General features: G+C 37.1%; 1 protein-coding gene across 4 annotated transcripts in view; it reads right to left on the bottom strand.

Annotated features, from left to right (window-relative positions):
• Positions 1-587: 587 nt before the first annotated feature.
• Rbpj (recombination signal binding protein for immunoglobulin kappa J region) overlaps positions 588-25,763 on the bottom strand; it is a 189,127-nt gene continuing 163,951 nt past the window's right edge. For 3 of the 4 annotated variants that reach the window (XM_050150226.1, XM_050150224.1, XM_050150227.1), the window contains exons 3-11: positions 22,279-22,374; positions 15,579-15,744; positions 12,061-12,235; positions 7,899-8,036; positions 7,633-7,745; positions 5,452-5,592; positions 4,026-4,202; positions 3,608-3,711; positions 588-3,503 (exon numbers count right to left, since the gene is read on the bottom strand). In XM_050150226.1, the coding sequence (XP_050006183.1) occupies positions 3,188-3,503; positions 3,608-3,711; positions 4,026-4,202; positions 5,452-5,592; positions 7,633-7,745; positions 7,899-8,036; positions 12,061-12,235; positions 15,579-15,744; positions 22,279-22,374 (1,426 nt within the window). In that variant the 3' untranslated portion in view covers positions 588-3,187. The remainder of the gene's footprint in view (positions 3,504-3,607; positions 3,712-4,025; positions 4,203-5,451; positions 5,593-7,632; positions 7,746-7,898; positions 8,037-12,060; positions 12,236-15,578; positions 15,745-22,278; positions 22,375-25,763) is intronic. The other variant, XM_050150225.1, reaches the window with a different exon arrangement.

The raw sequence follows: 25,763 nt of genomic DNA, 5'->3' as shown, positions 1-25,763 counted from the left end.
CTGGACTAAGGCAGGAAAGTTCAAGAATGCCCTGAGGGGCATCGGTGAGATCCTTGTCTCATGAAAAAAAAATCAAACATAAAAGCCTTAGCAAGTATGCTTGAGGCCCGGGATTTGACCCCAATACCACACAAAACAGTAAAGTACAGAACTGTAAAAGATGGCAGCAAGAGTGACGAATGAGTCCGCCAGTCAGCTGAGCATGAGGAAGCTGCTATGGTTTAAGAACAGTCTGCAGCAAGTTCAAATTCCACTTGTGCTCCTCTCTACAATCATAAAAGGCATCCCCTATCCCACACTTTCAGTCTTTAGCCTACCTCCCAATCTCTTGACAAATTCAAGGAGCTAAAAGATATGCTGGGTCTCAGGTTCTGCACCTAGGCATGTTTGGAGAAGCTGTGCAGACTCGTTCTAAACAGAATGGAAACACAAACCAACACTGCAACTGAAGAAATCCCGTTCTAAGACGTCTTCATGAGAGCAAATACCCAGCATCTGTAACAGCATCTCTGGGAGGAAACATTCTGAGTAAATGGGGGGGAAGAGGCAAGAGTCCTATACATCGTGTATTAAAAATGATTTACAAATCCACAAAAATGACTTTTAATGAAAGCAGCTGACAAAAGAACTATCAATAACATGGTAAAACAGACATCAGTTCACTCTATTCTGTGGTAGGACTCTGGCATAAACCATAGGAAAGATGCCTTTATTGTTACATTCTTGGACTTTGTAAAAAAAAGAAAACCGGAAAATGACTTATAGTCTAGTTATTTCAATTCTTATCAAAATAAAACAAAAGAACCGGAATAAGATATAAACATTTAAAAAAGTCAAAGTTCATTTTAATAAAGCCATGAACTTGAACAGTTACTTGTAAGCTACAAACCTGGGTAAGGAATAGTTTGTTCTTCAAAAGCATCTCATCTGTTCTCAGTTAACTTAATGCTTTCTTAACTAAATCCCAAATCTAGAAGATGTGTGACCTGGGACAGCACAGCGATACTGAGACCGCTCAGGCTCTCAACAGCCTGAGGTGCTGCTTCCACCACAAACGAGGAGTGCTACTTGGAGGAAAGATGAGAAGAGTTACTACAAAGGTAGGTAAGGCCACAGTGAGCTCTGCCCTTGACCACTGAGGCAGAATGAAGGTATGAGGAAGGGAGGACACTGGCTGGAACAGATCTGGAGAGAAATGGTGAGCAGAGCACAGCCTGGGGGTGATGAAGAAGGCTGGCGGTAACAGAAAGCTGCAGCCACAGATTTAACCAGCACATTTTACAGATGGCCTTCCCCTTGAAAAACCAAGGAGGAGGCAGCTTAAAGATGTTCGAGGGCATTTACAGTAGCCGTCTTCAGGAAACAGTGGGTAACAAAGCAGGTGGAAAACAAGGCTCTGACAAAGGATTCTTAACAAGACTACATGAAAACTTTCAGAAGGCCAGGGAGTCAGAAAGACACCGAAAATGCTGGAGAAGTTACAGTTGCATCAGAAGGTACTTGTGGCTCCTGTTTTAAGGGACAGTAAAAGCTTACCACAATCTAGAGGTAGTTTTTACTCTACAAAGGAGAATGGCATCACTAGACTGTGTCCTTTAACACACACGTGTGGTTCCTGTACTAAATGTAGCCCAATGAGTCTGCTGCAATTCCCAAGAAACTGAACAAGGCATCACCAAAGTGCAGGAATGGAAGCAAAATAAAACTGGCAATATTAGCACACAAGGCTGACACACAAGCCTGAATGCAATCAAAGTTTAACAGAAAAGAAAAAAAAATTGGACAGAACATTTCTACTAGGGAAAAATAAACAAAGGGCAAAATGGGAAATGAAAATATGTTACATTTGTATTTTTATAAACTTACAACTATCTGTTTCTAAGGTACTGTCTTCTGGCTATTTTATTTAGTTCAGTTTATTTAGTTATCATCTAATAAAAGCCATCTTATGATCTTATGTTCAGAATTATGAAGTTCTGGCCTAGGCTAAAAAAAGGAAAATAAAGTACAATAGATCATCTTGCAGAGACTTTCCTCATTTTACCCTAAGGGCACCATCTTGGCAGCAAATAATTCTCATGATATTTTTTGTCATTTGCCAACAAGGTAGGAAACACCCTGTTAAATGTAAGCACTGGGAACATTCCAAGTTAAAGATAAAATGTTTAACTTACACATAATACAAGTTATGTACAAGATTTGGGAAAGGAAGGAAACCTGAACAAACCCTGGAACACAGATAAACTGATGAACAGGCAAAGAGGCGCAAACCCTTCAAATGGTGATGTTCTGTGCCATTAACTCGGAAATGACTAAATGGTCACACTGAACTCCACGTACATGTTAGAATTTCTTGGATTACCACTATAAATACATTTTTTTTTAAAAAAAGGAAAACAGAAATAACTACCAACAGTATCTGAGAATAGACTAAGTTAACATACATTGCATGTATTGCAGGCAAGGCAGAGGCATTTTTTTAAAGCTTTTGCACAGACTTCATATAATCTTAAAAAAAATATGCAGGCCTTTACAAAATTTGATTTGCTGAAATCAAAATAATTCCAACTTATGAAAAAGTCATAAGACTTCAGCTTAAAAAAGTTCCAGCCTTAGACCAAAAGAACCTGGAAGTGTTCGGTACTCAGATTGAACAAGCATGGTCAGGCTTGAACCTGAATGTACTTTAGAGCCAAAGCTCAAAAGGGTGGAGAGTGCAACCTACTGGTAATAAGGTGTACTACATACTGGGATATAAAAAAGGCATGGTGAAAATGTACCTTTTACTAAAGCTTATGCAAGTCCCTTGGTCCATAAAAACTACGTTAAGATTTGTGTCTTCTAGCTTAACCTGTACACCAGCCACATATCTATTTCTTGACCATTTAATCAAAACCAATCAAAAACCAACCAAAAAGGTGTGTGTGTGTGTGAGAGAAGAGAGCTGAAAACCGTGATTTCCAACAGTTTATACACTTTGATGTTTTCCGTTTTACTGTGGCTTCTGTGTTTCACATCAGCACTTGCAGGTAATGGGGTTTTGAATAGATCACCTGGTATGAAAAGTTTTCCCAAGAAACCACAAAAGATTGTTCATTTTATCCTTGCCTTTCTTTCTTTCCTTTTTTTGTTTTTTCAACTTTTTGCCACATTCAAGTCAGTTTAAGTCCTAGCAAAAAGACGGTAGTTAGGACACCACGGTTGCTGTGGACGATGTGACACTGGTAGAATTTGTGCTGGCGTTCGTGTAACTTCCCTCGCTGTTTGTGTTTGACTCGTTGGTGGGCACTTGGCTTGAGTTGGCTCTGAGGATCGCTCCTGCTGCACTGCAGTGTGGCCTCGGCCCTGGTTCTGGTGTGTAGGTAAAGGTAAGGCTGGTAGAATAAATGATTCCATCATTACGGACCAAAGTTACTGGAACCTGGACTGGCTGCCGGACCCATCTCCAACCTTCTCGGAATGCAGAAATGTCTGGGACCACACAGAGCATGCTCTCTCCACATCTGAGGAGGAAACACACACCACTTAGAAGCATTTTCAAAGCAAAGCAGTTCTGCATTGCCCAGACCCTCCCAATCCTAGGTGATAGAACAGGCTCTAGCAGTACCTGTACATTGTTTCGGCTTCTACATCCCCAAACCATACTCGTAAATTTGGAGTAAAATTCTGTCCTGTAAGTTCAAGCATTGCTACGTCCCCGCCGCCATTCAACTGCAAATCAGAGAAACCATAACATTGAGACAGCTTTTCACTTTCCACTAAACACAACTTGGGTTATACTTGCTTTCATTTTCATGAAGGTTAATTTAAGTTCAGATTTATAAAACATTTCTGTTAAATGACACAACTTTGAAACTATTTCAAGATAACATTCAATGTGATTTAAACTTTTTTCCATGTAAACATGCTGCTTCAATTTTTATTTCCTATCAATACTACAGAATCAATTTACAGAATAATCAGTATCACACCACAGTAAGTTTATAGCAGGTTATTTTAAGAACAGCAGTAAAGGCAAAAGTCACCTTGTGACTAAGTGGGCTCACCTGAAGACTTTCTACGACAGGCACAGGAGTGACTGGTGCAAGGACAGGGCCCATTCCCTCATAGAATGTATACTCTGCCTTATCTGTGCTAATGATTGTCCAGGAAGCTCCATCATTTATCATTTCTTTATTTGGTTCTTTCGGACATGGAGTGGCCTTAAGAAAAACAAATGTCCATACATTGGTTTTATATACATAACAGTATACAAAAATTTACCAAGTAACATTCACAGACTTCAGTTAACAAATGAGAGAATTTAGGGGAGAAAAATCTGGGAACATCCTAATACACTTAATCCCCAACATTCCTAAATTAATATGAAGCCCCACAGGCAGTAATTTTTGTTAGACCACAAACTCTTCAGTGAAAAATTAAGTAATGAATCTTAGAAATCATTCAAGGGTATCCTATTCCTATAGAATTCCTTTCTTCTCGTTCTTTCTTTTCTGTTTTTGCTTGTTTTTCAAGACAGGATTTCAATGTGTAGTTTGGCTGTCCTAGAGCTCTCTCTGTGGATGAGGCTGGCCTTGAACTCCAAGATCCACCTGCCTCTGCCTCTAACCCTAACGAGTACTGGGATTAAAGGCGTGTCTAATCACTAAGTGGTTCATTACTATATAATTTCACTAACAGATCAGTACCTGTGATGTGAAATGCAAGTGGACTCCCAAAGAAAGGGAATCATGGGAGATCCTTGAGCTTGCAGAACTATTAGTTAGGAGCTTTGGCACTTTTAGCAGGTGTAAACAAAGTCTGAACTAGCAGCCCCAAAACCTGGGCTGGGACCCAGTATAGCTATTAGTGTGGTATGGAGCCATCCCTCTGCATGAAACCACAGCTATCCTACTACAGCATCAATCCATGTCAGAAGTGCCCTCTTGAAAGTTTCTGAGTAAATGCAATTGAGTATTAGCACTTAATTCATGCCAGTTTTACTACTGGGGGGAGGGGCCCTACTGAAAAGTGGATGAAGATTTGAACCCTCTTGCTAAATGCTTTATATACACAGTGTGTGTTTCTATACATCATTTTGGAGGATTCACAATGCTCTACTATTAGATATTCTGAGGCTCTCTGAATGGCAGATTAGAAATCCTAAAACTTGTAAACAAACTTCTCTAAGAATACTCTAGTTTTGAGTTATTTTTGAGATAGGTCATGGGCATGCTTGAGAGTAGTGTGTTAAGGAGCAATGACCTAAGATAAACATAAGAACCCATCTTCTCGTAAGTGGATATAATTAACAGCCAATAAGAAGTATGTCTCCGTAAATGGCTAATCCAGCAGTTTTTCAGCAAATTTTACAGTCATTACTGATCTGCAATGCTGGGGACTGAACGCAGAGTTGGGCAGTATCCCCAGTCTTATTTGTATAGCTTGGATTTCAGTCATTGTATAACATACCTGAAATTGGATTATTCTTTCTTGAGAAAGGCACAAGTACATTCTTTCAGTATCTTTAAGGTAAAATGCACATTTGTGGAGTTGTGATACGGGGTCATCTGCATCCAGTAATGCTGTCTGCTTATCAACTTTTCTAATTATCTGTATTTCAACAATTTAAAAAAGTAAGTCATTTGCATGCAGCTTTTATTTTGTATACTGTCCATAAAAGATACTACATAATAATGTATCAGTCATTTATTTTATACCTACATATTAAAAAAAACATTTATAAGCAATAAGGTATCAATATAAACTTTATAAACATATAATGTAGAAATCACACCTTCAAAGAATACATTAAGAAATAGGGCAGCCCGTTATTTTTTGTCTAGACTAGAGCTTTTTAAACATTAATGTACACAAAAATTGTCTGGAGTCCTTGACTAAAAATGCCTAACCCACTATGACTCATTTGGGGCTCAATATTCCGCATTTCTAACAAATGAGTGTTGTGAATGTTGGTAATGGACAGAAGTATTTTCATTGTCACTTTCTGTTGATCTTTTTAATAATATACTAATTTAATGCCACAAGGAACATCTACAGTAAGCTATTGTTGAGTGTCCTATTCAAAGGAGACAGACATATTGTGGCAGGATCAAATATTTCATATTTCAAAACAAACACACTCATCAGAAAATGGACTCAGAGAAGAAGCAAAGTCCTTAAAGTCCGCATTTTAATAACTGAGAGAAGAGAGTGCGAGCCCAAAGCAGGCTGTCTGATCACACCTCTTTTATACTCTACAACTTTTATAATTTACATCAATGGCTCTCAACCTCCCAATGCTGTGACCCTTCAATACAGTTCTTTACATTGTGATGACCTGACCCCGCCAATCATCAAATTACTTTCATTGCTATTTCATAACTGTAATTTTGCTACCACTATAAATTATAATGTAAATACTGTGTTTTCTGATGGTCTTCTACTTGACAATTCCTGGGGGTCACACCACACAGGTTGAGAACCACCAGTCTAGATGGTCTATAGAACCCATGTGGGTACATGAAAGACTGTGTTCTAGCAAGCGTTACATGACACAACACTCAAAAGGTGGTCACTAAGTTCCATGGAGAGAAACTGCTGCTTGTTCCCAACAGCATACAAGCACATTTAGACACTCGTCTCAAAATCAACAGTAAGTCTCATCCATCTTCCTTCCCTCTTCCTAAGCCTTTTTCTCAGTTCTTGAGAAAGAACGATATTGTCCTCACAGGCCAGTCTTCTGAAGCCTCTAAAACAGTGGTTCTCAACCTTCCTAATGCTGAAGCCCTTTAATATAGTTCCTCATGTTATGGTGACCCCAACCATAAAATCATTTCATTGTTACTTCATAACTAATTTGCTAGTTATGAATTATAATGTAAATATCTGATATGCAACCCCCACAAGGCCACCACACAGATTAAGAACCACTGCCTTATAACCTTCTGCCTCGAAGTTTTCCATTTCCAAGGCCACCACCAGACCAAGAACCTCCAGAGAGGTGACCCTCATGCATTTCTTCGCCACAGTACTTCACAACCATTGAAGCACCTGACTTGGACATTTTTCCAAGAGCTACATCTGGTCTATCAGACTTTTTACAGTGACATTACATGTCACACCTCATCAATATTTCCATTTATGATATTTAATATTCATCTTAAACTCACTGTTCTACAAAGCAGAATTTTGGAATTTTTCAACTTAGGGGAAAAATAATATCTTTACAGTTTTACAACCTAATGAAGAAAAAAGGTACAAATCCTGTGCATTGTTCCTAAAGCAAGAAATAGCAACTCTACCTAATTTTAAACAAATGTATTAGTCAAGTAGCCTAATAAAAATTATGCTTGTATTTGTAGATTTCTGAAAACTTGATCCTATATTCAGCTACAGCAGACAACACAAAAAAAATATAGTATAACTGCAACATTAAAGAAAAAAATGACAGACACACAAAGTTAAAAAGGAGTGACATCAGCAATGCACTTTTAACAAACTAATTCTTCAGGAGCACTTATAAACCGAGGCAATGGCTAACATGGGATAATTAAGACACTATTATTTTCATGTTAAAAAGTACAAAAACTGAACTCCAGCCTTTCTGATTTGCTTCTACCTCATATTCATTGAGGTAAAGCCAAGTCTTACCAATCTTGGGAGTGCCATGCCAGTAACTGAGCACACAAGTTTGACAGTCTGTCCATAGTGGATGTAACCATCTCGGACTGTGAACTCCTCTCCTTCTGATTCATCATCATCCACTAGAGCAGGTGCAAAAATAGACAAAATTGCAATCTTTTAAAACTTAGTACATGCTTAAGAAAACAAACAAAATGACTATTCATACAGTTTATGCCCCCAAAGAGAATATTATTTTTACACTAAAAATATCAGATGCACATTTTTATACTCACAGAGATGAATATAAAATGCTCCCCACTGTTGTGAACTAGCATGGAAGTTTCCTCCTTCTACATGCAGGTATCTGGTACTAACTGTCTGGGATCTAAGCCGATTAAACAAAGCCACCTTTGTTCCTGAGGCAATGCACACTGCAAAGACAAGGAGATTCCTATATTATATGACTGGGACAGAGGTTCACAAAACAAAGGACTTCTGCTTGGCAAATCATGAATATTTTTACAATAATACAAACAATGAACAGATTCTGTTGGCAAATATTTTATTTAGCTTTCTAAAACAGAGGATAGCAAAAAGAAGACAAGGAAAACAAGGTTTTAATGATATAAAAAGTTTTAAATGGTTGGACTTCTTTTTAAAAAAAAACAAAAACAAAACCTAGTTTCAGTCTTTTCTTGTCTGTTTTGTTGATTTTTCAAGACAGGGTTTCTCCTGTAGCCCTCCCTGGCTGTCCTGGAACCCCCTCTGTGGACCAGGTTGGCCTCAAACCCTCAGATCCACCTGCCTCTGCCTCCTGAGTATTGGTATTTTAGCCACCATTGCCGGCTAGCTTCATTTCTTTTTTAATTAATTTTATTTTTTTAAACTTAGTTTAGGCTTTACAAAACACAGAAGTAAAAAAAAATGCAAAGAACTTTTTTGTACCCTTTATTCAGCTCTTAACACCTTACTCAAGAGAGTTACATAGTATACTTAATGTAGTGATGATTATTAGTTAAAAAATTATTTTTAAAACAACAAATGTCTAATGTTAGACACTTGATTAAATTGACTATAACAATATTCCCCCATTTAAATTATGTACACATAAATTCTTGGAATATTACTGAATGAAAAGGCCAACTATGAGACACTCTATACATTGAGGTCCTACTAAGCATCATACACATTCCTGTGTGAACGCAGAGTGCCTCCACGTGCTTTCATCCCACTCTGTAAAATATGTGTAGCGAGGTCTCTAGAAGGATGTTTACCAAAGCAAACAGTTACATTACGATTTTAAGAATTCTGCTATCTCCCAAATACCATAAAGTGTTGTATTGCATAAAAACAATACCAGTTGTATAATGTATAAAATGAGTAAAATTAAAAAAAATAAAGATGTACTTTAGATATGGAAAGCACATCTACTTAAGAAAATATTCTAAAAGTAAAATATGTTCTTTGCACTAAAAACTATCAATACAAACCCTTAAAAGTTAAAAATATAAAAAAGAAAGAGAACAACAACCTCTACCCGAACCAAAACCTCAACCCTCTGCAATCTGAACTGGAAAACTGCCTGAATACAAGATGTCACATGACCTGGAACACAAGAGCATATGGCTATCAATGAGGCCTTACCTTTCCAAAACAAAATATCAGATGCACATTTTTATACTCACAGAGATGAATATAAAATGCCCCCCACTGTTGTGAACTAGCATGGAAGTTTCCTCTTTCTACATGCAGGTATCTGGTACTAACTGTCTGAGATCTAAGCCGATTAGATCAATCTGACCATGACAAACAGGCCCTGAACCACCTTCAGAGGGGCTCCTCCTAGCATTCCTTTCTATCAGTTTTCATCTTGGGGCATCATCACCACCTTCTCTAAGGCGGTAGCAAATCGATTATGCCCTTCTCTTCCCTTGATATAGGATCACTCTGGCTATCATTAGCAGGACTCCTATTAAGTTGCTTTAGCAAAAACTTCCTTGCCCTTGCCCCCCCCTTTTTTTTTTCCTCTCTTAATAATTGTTCCATCCATTGAGCCTCTCATTTTCCTCCTTGGCTGAAAACTGGAACTTCCCGTTGTTATATTGAAAGTGAACATGACTCTATGCTAAAGTCTCTTCTCCTAAAACAGTATTAAGTGAAGTCTGTCTTTCCACTTATCACTAGTGTTGCTTCTTCTAAACAATACCAATTTATAAAACATACATTGAACTACACCAAAAGAATAAAATTAAAAAATCTGAATGCAGAAATCCCTAATGCCTAAGGTTGACTGCAAGGGAACATAGATTAAAGAATACCCATGTATATGTCAATGTTGTCTATTTATTGTACTATCCAGTAAATTTGAATTTTGACTCACCTGGTTAAAAATTCAATTATTTTAGACCATTCTAAATTTAACTCTGACAGGACATTAGATGACACTAGACGTATTTCTGCCTATGCTTGCTTTGTATGTTATTTTCTTATGATCATGGTACTATTAAAAAATAAATTCTACCTTTTGTAGCCACACGATAATATTTATATATGAAGCAAATAGGTCTGAGATAACATCAAACTAAAAATGAGAGGAAAGCAGACTGAAGCAAAAGAATAAATTATGATGAAATTCATGATGAAATAACACTGGCCAGAAATTAAGGTCATTATTGAAGTTAGAATTTCCATTTATTATGTAATTCTGTTTGCTTTAGTGTGTCTAGAATTTTCCACATTAAATAAATGATAGGAACAAAGACTGAAATGGGGTAAAATACATATAACATAAAAATCCACAAGTTTATATGCTTGATTTTAGTCAAAGGCTAAGAAATGATCTTTTCTTTAAAAAAAAAAAAAAAATAGCGTTTCTGTGAGTTCGAGGCCAGCCTGGTCTACAAGAGCTAGTTCCAGGACAGGAACCAAAAGCTACGGAGAAACCCTGTCTCGAAAATAAAAAAAAAAAAAAAAAAAAAAAAAAAATCACTGGCTATCAAATATTATTAATCTGAAAATTAGTAAGCAATCAATTGTTTATCAAATCTCTAACAGTTGTTATGTATAAGTTCTTCATTGAAAACCCCTTCATCTAAATATGTGGAAGCTATATAAAAGAATTAGAAAATCAGTACTTTGTGTCCTCAATGAAGTAACAGTCACTGAAACACTGGTTTACAGGTTTCTCAGGAGCATTAGGAGTAAATTAAACTGCTGAATTTACTACAGTCTTAATATAACAAAAAAAAAAAGGGAGGTAACCAGATCTCTAAGATTTCTAGGGCAGTAAGAATGACCAGCTAATTTTACAAGTCTTTCATTACCAAGCAATAGAAAAACAGGAGGAAGAGAAACAAGGGACAAGTCAAGTTCAGAGTATAGAAATTCTATAGGATTTAAAATGATCCAGCTTCTTTAATAAGTAACTTATATCAAAGGGGGCAGGGAGAGAAAAATAGAGAAACTATCACAGATTAAAATTTATGGGGCTTAATTTATGCAGTTTGTTTGAACAGGCTAACTAAAAATGGAACAAAACGTAACAACCAAACAATTATAGAAAAAGACATTGCAGAAATACTATAATTAATCTATTCATGAATATTAAATGACATTAAAGGACTGTCAACTCTGTGAGATATGCTTTAAAAAAAACAAAAGTTATGCAGTAAGAGTCATGATTACAGAAATGTTAGTTGAGAGGATAGGATGTTGGAGATTTACATCAAAATACTCCAGCAGTTAGAAAGAGAAGAGGTGCTGTTTGTGACTGACCACAAAACAAAATTAGTGAAATTACTGAGGTTGGAGAGATTGCTGCATCATGCTTTCTTTCTTTTCCATAATTTCAAAGTTTATGCAACATAATTAAGGAAAGTCAGCCAACCAATTTCAAATGTGTTGAAATGTAGACTACTCACAGACAGTACACAGCCTTGGAGTTTAACAATCTGCAATGAGACAGCAGTTCCTGCTGCAGAAGCCTTTAGACGCTTGGTTTAGTGTCTGTCTTACCTGGCTTCCCAGAGTTCGCTATAATGTTTTTTGAAATGGGTACTTCTGTCATTCTGGAAGGACAGATTCTTTTGGAATGGGAACTACCTTGGACACTGTAGGGCATTTAGCATCACATGTCAGGTGTTTAACATTTATCTTCCCTCCCAGTCACTGTGACAAAACAAGAAAATAACTTCCATTTTCCTGGAACAGTAAGAAACCACTCTAAGATAATTCTAATGAAGAACTAAGATTCTCAGAACACTAATTGAGAATGAATCACTTCATTAAGCCAGACACTACTTATTTTCCACTTAAATTTGAAACACAGAAAGGCCAAAAGAATAGTGGTAATCAATGAACTGGCTACTGACAAAACAACCTTTAAGTTCTCAAAAGTTTGCATCATTAATGTAATGTGAGAATAGGGAACAAGTAAAGAAATTCAAGCATACATACAGTCAGCATTTTTCAATGACTGCTTCTTTTTGGAAGGTTTGGAAATGACTTTTATCCGCTTGCTGAGGAACACACCAATGTCATCACTGTTGCCATAGAACATTTTTACAGACAACATGAAATGCTTTCTCTTGTCTGAATCAGATATGTACAATGTTTTAGCTGTGCAGTAGTTCTGTGAACAAAAAGAAAAATGGTGTTAATAGCAAAGCCTTGAGGTTATGCACCTTCAGCTCAGAATGGTATGGTCCATCTGACCCAGCATGAGTATCACGCTGATGGATCACACGATGAACTGCTAACATTGCTCTCTAAAGAGAAGTCTTTTAAGGAGTTTTCAAAACAAACAATGAGGAATGACAAATTCATGAAAGATGAGCCTCCTCAGAAGATAGAGGTCAGCAAGGACAGCCCAAACTTAGCTTAAGTGACAAGAACAGGAAGCTTAATCCAGAAAGCTGGGCTTAAGTCCAGTGTCTCATAGACTCTTCTGGAGCTGGACATGAATGTGAATCTGTGTTCAGCTATGGGAGCCGAATATGACAACCATTAACAAAGCTGCCCTCAGGGTGGTTAGAAAACTATTACATCTATTATTCCAGTTCCTCAACTTGAATATTTTTAGAAAATCCAGGTCCACATAGTACAGGGAAGCAAGCATTGCCTAAATCAACTCAAAAAAGTTGCACAGAAGATAATCCAAGTATCTAGGGGCCAAGCTCTGACGGCTATGGTCAAAGAAAGCAGTGCTTGAGGACTTGGTCTTCCCAAGTGTAACTGTGAGAGAAGATCCACAGAGATGGATGTGGCTGGCTCCGACAAGATTATCTGACCAAGAAAAGCAGAACACGCAACATAGGCAGACACTTCACCAGCAAAGGCATTAATTTGAATACCTCAGTTTTAGTTATATACAAAATGACTCCAACATTTACTCTACAAAGCCCTAAAAAACCTATGATCCATATTTACTCTCTTTAAAGTCTTTGTTTTATATAGCTTTACGTGTTTCACAGAATCAACACTCAATTTTACAGCAATTATTTGATTTTTATACTTAAAAACTGATGATTATCTGCAACAAAAATAACAAGGCTATCATAACTTGGTAGAATTGTGTAAAAAACTTTTGGTTGTAGTTATCAAACTAGCTCCTACAATGTTTCTCTTTATATGACTGAATGCTGTGGTAACAGTGCTCGGCTGAAAGGGAACATTAAATATCTTACCTATCTTCAAGAGTATACTAAGGAACTATTTTAAAAATAGATATACTTTATCATACCATTACCACAGGAACTAAGTTTAAAGATACAAGAGAAAACACTCAGTTGCAGAAAAGCAGCAATACTTTGAAATGCTACTGCTTCACTTGCATATAATGGTTCTAAAACTCACTCTATTCCCTTGATCACCAAGAACAGTGGAGGTCCAGGCCAAACAGGGTAAATGATGTCCAAAATTCATTTCAACTACTTCTGCTATGTGTTCCTTTTAAAATGAGTATGACTCGCCAGAAAGTAATGAATTCTAGGTTCTTATCCTTAAGATTGACTAATTATGTACAGTTAGAAGATAAAAATACTGCAGTAGTTTATGTCTCTAAAACAAAGTCACATAAGAAAATTTAAATGTGATCCTGAATATTCTAAATTTTGGAAGGTCTTGTTGTATAAAGGGCAAAATAAGACAACAGTAAGCAAAGCAAAACACAATAGCCCTTTGCAGTAGCTATCTTATGTACTAAAATATAGAATCTTCAGGTTCATACATAGGCCCACCGTATTTTTTTAAATACTAGCTAAATGTCAAATCTGAAACTGTTCTGCTTCAGAACACAGGATAAAGTCAATGTACCAAAACAGTAACAGAACAAAATGAGATTATGTATCTAAACAACAGGACGACATCCTAGTGGAAAAGCTATAAAGAAAAAATTCACTTAATTTTGACTGCAAACATAATTGGGTATAGTCTGCATCAAGCAAGAGAAGATACTGCCCAGCATCAATGAAGCAGGTGAACAGAGCTGGTGAGACAGCTCTGTGAGTAAAGGAACGAGAGAGAGACAGACTCCTTTGAGTAGTCCTTTACCTCCTCATATGCACATGTGTCCTTGCATCCTACCAATGTCCAGAACTGGGTAAAATGAGAATGAAGCTCAATCAACACAGTTACACATATGGTAGCTATATCCTTGGCTTTTTATTACTGATCTACTCATTAAAGAATTGAATATCTAGGTATAGAGTGTGTTGATATAATTCCAGGAGAATAAATCAATCCCTCTGTAAAATATTTTTTAAGCTTGACAGTCATAATTTAAAATGGCTTAACAGCTCTATTTTCTTTTACAATAAGCATTCACTATTATAATAAACGTGATACCAAACCTAATTTAAAACCCATGGTCAACATGACTTATTAATTAAAAACTATAAAATCGTAATGACATACAAATAGCCAGATTTGAAGGTCAGCTTTATGGCTTCTTAATAATGCTAATACTTAACTCCCGACCCTCAATATTGTGGGTCATCCTATCCTAGTGTCAAATATAAAACATAAACACTAAGCTAGCCAAAACAGAGTTATTAGTAAATAAGGAAATACCTTTTAATATGCTATTTAAGAAACTAGGAAGCAGGGTGGTGGTGGCGCACGCCTTTAATCCCAGCACTTGGAGGCAGAGGCAGGCAGATCTCTGTGAGTTCGAGGCCAGCCTGGTCTACAAGAGCTAGTTCCAGGATAGGAACCAAAAGCTATGGAGAAACCCTGTCTCTAAAATAAAAAAAAAAAAAAAATAAAAAAAATAAAAAAAAAAAAAAGGAAAAAGAAAAGAAAAAGAAAAAAAGGAAAGAAACTAGGTAATCTCTTGATATCATAACCATTTCCTAAATATTAATGTTAAAAAAACAGTGAACATTAGGAAGTGTAATAAATGAACAAACTATCTTCCTGAATTGCGACACTTTTGTTCAGACTCAGAGAACGCTCTCTACTGTCAGCAAAGCCAGTAGACAGAGCATTCTCTGAGTAACCTGTATCCTGCACTGGTGCACTGGTGTTGTGTTGGTTAGCAAAGGGTCACTATACCCAGGATCCATGCTCTATCTATCCTGTGTCAGCAGTCACTTTTCAGCGAGAGATGAAGATTGAGAGGATAGAGCAAACCAAAGCCGAGGGACCTATTTTCATTAATATCTGAGTAACACAGTCCTGCCAGACAGAAAATGAGGGACTTGTTTCCTGAACTATTAGCTTCTAATGAATTCTGACTTACAGCTAAGGCAGCCAAGAAGGTGGAAAAGTGTCCTGGTGCTGCCTTTAGATGCTAACACAAAAGCTCCACGAGTCACCAGACTATACCTGTCCTGCAGGTATACTTTTGATTCTGATAATATACATTTAAGCACCTGTTTTTTTTAAATACTTAAAAAATATAATAAACACTGATACAAAAACAACTAAAAATAAATACAGCAAAAATGAGTGCAATATGTATATTTTGAATTTACCTTCCCTTCCAAGTTCAGCTGCTGCATTTCTTGGTCACTATTTCCTATCCCAATAAATGCACAGGGTTGTGACTCTTGTTCCGAACAACCATCTCTTTCCATTTGTTCTTTTTTTTTCTTCCAACCACTGCCCATAAGATACACACAAGGAGGAGGGCAAAAAAATCTGTAAATAAAAGGGGGGTGGGCAGGGAAAAATTAAATTCAAGATCATACTTCATTTTTTAAAAAATATATGAATTCATATATTTCATATATGAGTTCAAAAATCATACTTCAATGAAGTTCATTCCTAACAAAGCATTTTGGTGAAGTCATCTATAAAACAAATCATTCTGCCAAAAGGACTGAAATCAAGACTTTCTTATCTGCTCTAATAAAATCTGAGAGTTATACCTTCAGTTAGATTACTCCTGCTTTGAACAGCTTACCTTTGAAAACTCACAGCTCAAGGCTTTGAGCTACACTATTGGAATTTGGCAAATGCAAGACACTAAGCACAATAATCACCACAGAATCTGTGATTACAAATTAAGTTCAAATCAAGAAAACAGCATCATTAATCTTAATGTTATTCTTAGTATATTACATTTAACTTTATTTGGCAATTCCCCTGGGAAATAGCATTAAAACAATAGTTCAAGCGAGGCAACTAAGGAAAAGATAAGTAGGTTACTTGATATGAGCTCTACAATGAGACCATGTTCTATGTATCTTCGCCCCTGAACACCTGCTATGCATGACTGAGAAACATCTTGAACCAAAAGAACAAATACACTGTCTTCTTTCAGCCCATGACTACTAACAGATTTGTTCCACTGTGTGCCAAAAGTACACGTTCCCAAGTTCTTTCCATATAAATGACTTATCTTAACCTAACAAACAAAAAGCAGAGTTCAAACTATGAATTCATCCTTATGTAGAGCATAATGTACTTATTCAATGATATATAATATACTTTTGCCTGTGGACATGTACATACCTTAAAACGTTTAGGTCCTGTCTCTTTAAGGGGCCTGAAAACTCAAATGACTATAGTAGCTAGGCAAATTGAATAAATGAATGAACCAGGCATATAATTAAAAGGCAGGAATATCTTTTATCCAAATAACTAGCTTTCTTGCCCTCTTCCTTAAAACAAAAGGTTCTCATGGTACTTCAAGTTCTCATAGGCAAAGATCTGTCAGATCTGTGAGTTCAAAGACAGTCTGGTCTATGTAGTGAGTTCCAGAACAGCACAGCCAAGGCTAAAACAAAACCAACAACCCCCAAAAACACACACAAAAAAAATCCCCAAAAACCACTGAACAAGATTCCACCCTGAAAATTTTTCAAGCATACAATACAAGAAAAATGAAGACTCTACACTACCTTATGAGCTTGCCCTGTTTATTTTTCTATGGCCACTAGAATTATCCAAAATAACAAAAGAATACATTCGTCAGAACTGAAACAGAGATTCCTTTGTAAGATCCAGATGAAATCATAGCTTTAATATTCCCCTAATTGTCACTCCTAAACACAAATTAACTAAAATTTTATTTCCATATAGTTTAGTAGTAATACAATAATCATTTAAAATATATATACAAAAGTGAAGATAAAGGAAATTAATGGGAGTATGGAGTAGATGCCCAAATAGTTAATGAAAGAAAAATTAAGGTGAATTTCTGTGTTTGAAACTGACTTTCAACAGCTGCTATAAAACATATGCTGCAGAACAATGTGGCTTTTCTTCTTTCTCCTTTTTCAGCATTTCAACTGACAAGCAATGCTGTTCTCTCCCACTTGGTGGCGATATGTACACACTTAAGATTTTATTCGTTTTAAAATTTAGTCATTCATTTAGTGAATGATTTAACAATTTTTTTTCTCCTCAAATCCTGAGAACATACATGGGGAAAAAAACTATAGTTTCAAAATGGGATTTTATTTAACTTGATATGACAATTAAGTTTGATAAGACAAAACCCAAACTTGTCACTGACATCACCTGAAAATCTATCTGGGAGCTCCTGACAGATTACTTCAGTTAACACAGTCCTTAGTGTAACTTTAGAATTAGAGTCTAAATGTCTAGTTAGTAGTTGTCCCCAGAGCATCTCTAGTATAGCTACTTGCTCACCAGGAGACAATGCTGAATATTAATATCATAAGGCAAATTAACACAGCCTTCAGAGAACACAATCTTTCTAGAAAGTTTCATCTTTTAAGAATCATACTGACCTTTAATGAAAAAGTAAAACAGATGACAACTCTCAATGGGTGTACTAAATATGAGGCACAAATGCTAATACAAAGAATAATTTAAATTCTTGAAATAAATGATATTTCCTGGCCAGATATTTTTAGCATTAGTCACTGAAATTATTTTTTATGACAGCAACATGGCCAAAGTGTCTGTGGTCATGTCCCCAGGTTACCTCATGCCTTAGCAACTCTTTTGAAGAACTGAACCTAGATCAGCAAGAAGATAAATCTTCCTTCCTCTTTCCAGAGAGTGGAGACCAGACCCACCACCTCCTTTAACCCACAAGGGAACCTCAGCACAACTAGCCCATCGCAGGAGGGTATTTGTACCTTACACGCACAACCCACATACATACACATGCTGGGCCTTAGTGCCTTATACACACAATGTAAGCCAATAGGGTTCTTCCTGTATTGTAAAGTAGAACATTTAGCTTGGAAACATTAATTCACAGGATTCAAAAGATGTTGGAGAGTAGTTACTATAACATCAAGTGTTTTTTTTCCCCATTCTTTTAATTTATATATGGGGGTGTCAAAAGCTAAGATTCTTTAAGTGTTTAACTGGGTTTATGGACTGACTAAGTCATGGTCAAATAAAAGGCGGTAAAAACAGGCTACTACAATAAAAGACAATCATAAAATGTTTACAATAACTTAATAAGCCACTGCAGTCCTGTGGTTCTGTAATTCTTACAGAGACTAACAAACCCTTTTATTACTTCACTAGGTCTCAGTCTTCTACCATAAAATTAAATGCCACAATAATTTTTTATAGATCCTCTTGCACTAGCACCTAAAACAAACAATTAAAAAGAAGAGTAAACGAAGAAACTAATTGGCAAGATGCTTTGTCAAAATAGCAGAGAATGAAAAGCAGAACCAGCACTCTCCATGTTTGGAGCCATGTCATTAGCGAGTTTACCTCACGCTTCAGTGAGGCCTAGTCTCGTTTCATCTCATCAGTGGGAAGGATGGGATGAGACTGACTGATGTTCAAGAGGATTACACTTTTCTCAGCATCTTCAATTCCTCAATCCTGACACTGCTAACTCAGATGCTAACTTAGTAAAATGTAAGTCAGCATCAACACTGAATCAAGTGATAACATACTCCTTTGGGATTTCTCTTAATGGGAAAATAAAAATGTGAGTTTGTGTTTTTTTAAAACTACAGAAGAAAAGGGGGAAAACCCCCTAGAATTAGACAAAGTTGTAAAATTCCAATTCTGGTACCAAAAAAACTAACCAATGGGAGCAAAGGTATGTTTAGAGTCCCTTATCTTCATTTCCCTTAAAATTATCCACTCTAATATTGGTAGAGCTCTTCTCTGGGTCAATGGAGCTGCTAAACAAGCTCTCCATTTCCCATCAAAATGCACAACTGGCCTTGCATAGCATTCTTCAGCAGTGAGAAGCACTCCTGTTTTCCTTAGAAAACTGGCCAGTGTGAACTAAAGTACCCAGAAAAGGGTCACACCCATGTCACCAGGCTGCTTGACTGATTAGAATGCAAAGACTGTGGAGAGTTGGGATGTCAGTGCACATTCAGGGCCAAATCTCTTGGGCTATCTTCAGTTTCCTCAACAGCCATTCACTGCCCACCAGTGGCTGCCCTAAGAATCCTATAATTATTATATAACACCTGCTAGAACATTATTATTAGATCACTAGATTTCACCAATCCAATAGCTAAGAATGTCATCAGACAGCAGTATAACCTTTCCTGTAGCCCACTAACCATTAAAAGTTTTTTTTGATTTATGACTTTTTGTTATATAGCTGTAAAACTGACAAATCATATTCACACCAGAAAACAGCATTTGAGGCAACCTTAATCTGTGTTCCTGAACCATAACCATTCATGCTTGGCTCTAGAATTAAGAACTGTTTTCTGTTAAACAGAACACATATACATAAAATTTCATTATTTAAAAACCTGAACCTGACAAGTTTGAGGTCAGTCTGGTCTACAGAGCTGGTTCCAGGAGAGCCAAGGCTATACAGAGAAACCCTACTTCAAATATACATGCATACCTACACACATACCCAAACCTGAATTTCCAGTGCCAACTTCATGAACAAAAGAGCATTTAGCTTGAGTTTGTTATTCATATCGACTTCTGTTTAGTTACAAATCAGTGACCTAGTTTCACATGTCACTTAAAACAAAATAGGGCTGGGGTTGTGGCTCTTTAGAGAGCCTGCTTACTATGATAAAGGCCTGGGATTCTACCCTACCACCCCACCATCCCAGTCTGCAGACACCTGGGACAGCTGAATAATAATTATAACAGGAGGATGTATGGATCCTAAATATTGTTTACACTAGTCATAATTATCAATTCAATAGCTTTATTTTCTTTTCAGCTCAGAGATCAAGGAAGAGACTTCCTGATTATCTCCTATCCTGTAAAGCACTACAGAGGGTCTTTGTGCCCTACACACACAAAGCAAGTCAATAGGGTTCTTCCTGTATTGTAAAGTAGCACATTTACCTTGGAAACATTAACAGAACACACGATTCAAAATATATTGGAGAGTAGTTACTATAAACATCAAGGGTTTTTTTGTTTTGTTTGCGGGGGATCAAAAGCTAAGATTCTTCAAGTGTTTAACAGGGGTTATGGACTGACTACGACATAGTAAATAACAAAAGGTAAAAACAGGCTGCTGCAGTAAAAAGCAGTCATTAAAATGCTTACAATAACTTGATAAGCCACAGCCGTCCATATTTAATTATACATTTATATTTTCCTACTTTGCTCATATGTCACTTCATTTGTCACACATTCTAAAATTTCTTCCACTCTTTCCAACCCAGTCTCCAAACTTTTTAATTCCTTCTGCTACAGTTAGGCATCCTCCCTAGCCAATCCCACAAAGTTTGGTACCAGCTCCCAAGCATGTTATCTTTACCCATAAATGCTTCACAGAAAATGCTGTCTGAAAGACAATGCTTTAGAATTCCTGGAATCAAGTAAAACAACAGAGATGAGGTTCTGCTACAACAATGACCTGGTCTAGGCCAGGTTCTGTTCACTGCCTTGCCCCGCCCTGTGATAACTGCAGCTGAGTGAGTTATGCTGAACGAGAATGTGACCAAGTGGTAGACCATGTGCACTTTATGCATGAAACCCTGAGTTTGATCTCTAACACCACGTTAAAAAACAAAACAAAACAAAACAAAACACACAAGAAAACAAAAAATGAACTAACAAGAAATCCTTAAGCCAAACACAATGAGATATATGAGTTTTCATAAAAAAAGACAACACAGAAATAACATTCACTAATTACCTTTACAGATAATTTCTATAGTGGTCACTTATGTTTGAGTATGAAAAAGATTTCTATTTCTTTTTTTTTTTTTATATGGACCTTGCAAGGTAGCCCAGGAATTCTTGGGCTCAAGTAACTGTCTTGACTTGGCCTCTAAAGCAAGTGGGCCTATAGATGCACACTGCTGCCATTTACAGTTTATGTGGTGGGTAAACTTACTTAACTATCAGGTATAGATAGGGTTAAGTTGGGAGCTCTTTACAATGGTTCCGAAGCTCAACTTAACCTGACCTCAAGATACATTTACAGTTATAATCTTTTAGCCTTTACTTATGTATTATTATCTGTGCAACTATATGCTTGCCTGCCTGCCTACCTAACTACCACAGCAGTGGAAACTGAACTCAGAGCCCTGTGTGTACCAGCACATCCTCTATCATTAAACTGTATTCCCAAACCTCTTAAAAAAAGATGTGTGTGCGTGCACGTGTATGTGTAAGCCACATATGTAAGGTAGCCATAGAGGCCAGAAAAGGATGCCAGTTCTCCTGGAACTGGAGTTAGAGCCAGTGCAGACAAAGGCACTGGAAACTGAACTTCGAGGTCCACTGGAAGATCAGCAAGTGTTCTTACCTGCTGAGCCATCACTCCAGCCCCAGCCCTAGACTTTTCTGAATCAGAGTCAAAGTTACTCACACAGGCACTTGCACTCACCTTGTAACCCAGAGAAGCTTTGAACTTGTCATCTTCCTGCCTCAGCAGGAGTACTTTGCTAACAAAATTACAAGATCACAGAATTGTGTCACAACTGCCTCTTTCTTTTTAAAATGGCACCAAGAGGAGGGGAGATTGCAGTTGTTTATCAAATTATACATTATCCCCAAAGGAAAACTGCTTTGCAAATGAGCTAGTGTGTCTCCTAAGTGGAACACAGTCCCAAAGAAAACACTTAATTTTCTAAAATTAGGGATGTACCCAGATAGTCTTCACTAAATTTTTCTGACTTGAACATGCCACAGTTCACCGTTTATCCCCTTTAAGAAGTCTTCTCTTCATTTTCTACAATGAAAATAAGCCCAGTAATAAATATAGCCTCAGATATAAATATAAACCATACGCAAATTGTACAGTAAGTACCTATTTGCTCAAAAAATCCCCAATAATCTTACCGTTTTTCATTTCCATACGACTTCTGCGCAACTTTTGCGTGAAGAATGAGTACTGTTTGATCCCCACGTTCTTTTAAATAATTTCGCATAGCTTCTCTGAAATCAAATATAAATATTATTATTGTTGGGATAGTATTTTTGACAAAATCTTTCATTATATCTGTGATGAGGAATGCTCATGAACATTTTTTTAAATAAGCAAACAAAACAGAAAGAAAAACATGAGCTACCTTAAAGAATGCTGTGCAAAGGACAATACATGCCCATATTCACTCTGCATATGGTTGTTAAAATTAAAATTTACAGCTAGATGTGGTGGCGCACACCTTTAGTCCCAGCACTTCGGAGGCAGATGCAGGCAAGTGGATCTTTTTGAGTTCGAGGCCAGCCTCAAACAAAGTGAATTCCAGGACAACCAAGGCTATTATTACACAGAAAAACTATGTGTTCTAGAAATACACCCCTGCCCAATGAAAATTTACACTGCTATAGCTTATCTTGTTCGTCTAGCTTTACACTTGAGTTACAACAAAACATCAACTCACCCAAATTGCTATTGCCTGATCCCAAGCTAACAGTCCCATGTAAGGATTTAGAAAGGCCTGTCACCTATACACAAACATATACAATTGCCCAGAGAATGTTGTTAAAAGTATCGGATTCATAGAAGCAAATTGAAATTGCTGGAAATTGTATAAAACTTTAAAAGAATTCAATATTACATCAAATTAAAACTGTAACATGCTTATTAAGCAAATGTTTTATAAAAACATCAATGTATATTAATTCACTTAATTATCCTACCAAGCTAAGTGCCACACAGAGAAAAACAAAACAAAACAAAAAAACCTCTAGGTTTAAGCAGAAGCTCAATTCTTGAATAGTTTTACACATTACAAAATTAAAAGTCGCTGGGCAGTGATGACACATACTTTAAACCTAGTACTCTGGGAGGCAAAGATATCTGAGTTCTAGGCCAGGCTGGCTGTGATGGTTTGAAGAAAAGTGGCCCCCAAAAGGAGTGGCACTATTAGGAGGTGTGGCCTTATCGAAAGAAGTGTCATTGTGGGGACGGACAGGTTTTTAGGTCTCCAACACCATGTCCACCTGCATGCCACCACGTTGCACCACTGGTGTGAGATTCCCCTCTGTATGCTGTAATTACCATTAATGAATAAACAAAACTGGCTTGGCCTGATAGGGTACAACAGAGCTAGGCAAGGAAAACTAAACTGAATGCTGGGAGGAAGGAGTTAGAGAGAACCTATGTAGCCCCACTGGAGACAGATGCTGGGAATTTTACCTGATAAGCCACAATCATGTGGCGATACATAGATTACTAGAAATGGGTTAAATTAAGATATAAGTGTTAGCCAATAAGAAGCTAGAGCTAATGGGCCAAGCAGTGTTTTAAATAATATAGTTTCTGTGTGATTATTTTGGGTCTGAGCTGCCAGGCAGCCGGGAACAAACAAGCGGCCCTGTTACAACACACCATGATGATAATGGACTAAACCTCCGAAAATGTAAGCCCCCCCCCCCCGCATTTTCCCTTATAAGAGTTGCAGTGAGAAACCCTAACTAAGACACTGGCCTACATAGCTAGTTCTAGGACAGACAGGGCTATAGAGAGAAACCCTGTCTCAAAAAACAAAACAAATAATCAAATATTCTTACTTAATTTTAATTATTCTACTTACATTGTAAATAAAGACAAACATTCCAAACAGATGAATATCCAAATGATAATACTAAGCTGTCAACTGTCAAAAGATATTAAATGTAGGGAATTATATATTTGTGTTACTTGCATACTAAATTGCCTGGATAAGCCACTGAGCCTCACCCAGCTTTTATTTTCATATCTGAAAAGAGGAGCTAATACACTTAGCTCTGGGTGGCTAAAGGGGTCAAATGAGATAACCTTAATGATGTATTCTTACTGAGAAAAAAATCTTTTAGATTGCAAGGCATGGCAAGTAATAGCACAGTGTAGGCAAAGAGAATGGATCTCTACCGCTGAAACATGGTGTCTACCTGGGTCAAGGAGTAGGGGAATCAAAGACCATGCACTGAAGTAAGCCCTTAAGTGACCAGGGACTGGACAAGCTGGCCATAGCAAGGGATTAGAGATGTCGCTATGGCAGGTGACTTGGACTGGGGGGGGGGGGCAAAAAATAAAACAAGGGGGCTAGAAATGTGGCTCAGTGATTAAAACGTTTGCAAGAGGGTTGGATTCCCAGAATTCATTTAAATGCCAGGTAAGTATGATGACCCACCTGTAATTCCAGCCTTGAAGGCAGAGCCAAGAGATCCTTGGAGTAAGATTAGTCATACTAGCAAGTTTGAGGTTTGATTAAAAGACCCTGGCCTAAAGGAATAAAGTGGAGTTAAGATTGAGGAAGATACCCTAGCATGCACTAAAATAAAAGGCAAAAACATAAACAAACAAAACAAGATAAAAACATAAAGTCAAGAGAAAGCCAACATCTTATCAAAATTTGTATAAACATTTCAGGCAGGAAACTTGAAAAGCAGCTATATTCTTGAAAAGTTTTGACTACAAGCCTATTTCTCAAACTATTAATTTGGAAATTCTATTAATTCTATTAATATTTACAGTCTCAGTTATATCACAATGACTATTTGCTAATATTTATGAGGTTGTGGTTTCCTATCTTCTCAGACAGACTATAAAAGCTTCAAGTAAAAGAACTTGAGAGGTACAGATTCTTTCTGCAAAGATATCATTGTTAAAAGCCTGACATGAGCTGGGCGATAGGGGCGCACACCTATAATCCCAGCATTAGGGAGGCAGAAGCAGGCGGATCTCTATGAGTTCGAGGCCAGCCTGGTCTACAAGAGCTAGTTCCAGGACAGCTAGGACTGTTACACAGAGAAAAAGACTGACACTGAGCAGTGAAGCTGCGCTAGTTTTTCTAAGCAAGTATTAATATAACCAACAACCTTGAGGATTATATATGACCAAGCACATTTTAGAAATGGGAAAAGGTTGAGTAGCTTTCCTGAATTGATACAGAAGAGTCAGGACTCAAAGCTGGGTAGTTTAGCTACCTCAGAGACAAAGCTGTACTACTTACAGGTAGTAAACTGGCTAAGAAATAGCTTTTGTTATGAAACAGAACAGGGTCTGAATCTTAACTCTGCCACTTAATGAATCTGATGTTTTTCTCCTCTGTGAAGCTGCTAGAAGAGGGGGAAACATACCTCAAAGTAAGTTAACCCCTTACTGACGAGCAATTCATATCATCAAGTTACAGATATCAGTACGATTTTTCTTTTTTTTTTTTAAATTTTTTTTTTAAGTTTTATTCATTATGTATACAGTGCTCTGTCTGCATGCATCCCTGCAGGCCAGAAGGGGGCACCAAATCTCATTACAGATGGTTGTGAGCCACCATGTGGTTGCTGGGAATTGAACTCAGGACCTTTGGAAGAGCAGGCAGAGCTCTTAACCACTGGGC

The sequence above is a fragment of the Alexandromys fortis genome, unplaced genomic scaffold (assembly GCF_014885135.2).
Source record: "Alexandromys fortis isolate MF-2015 unplaced genomic scaffold, M_Fortis_MF-2015_v1.1 scaffold_0, whole genome shotgun sequence".
In the NCBI taxonomy this organism is placed as follows: domain Eukaryota; kingdom Metazoa; phylum Chordata; class Mammalia; order Rodentia; family Cricetidae; genus Alexandromys; species Alexandromys fortis.
Note: the sequence above shows the minus strand (reverse complement) of the source record. Positions and strands in the feature narration are given on the sequence as shown.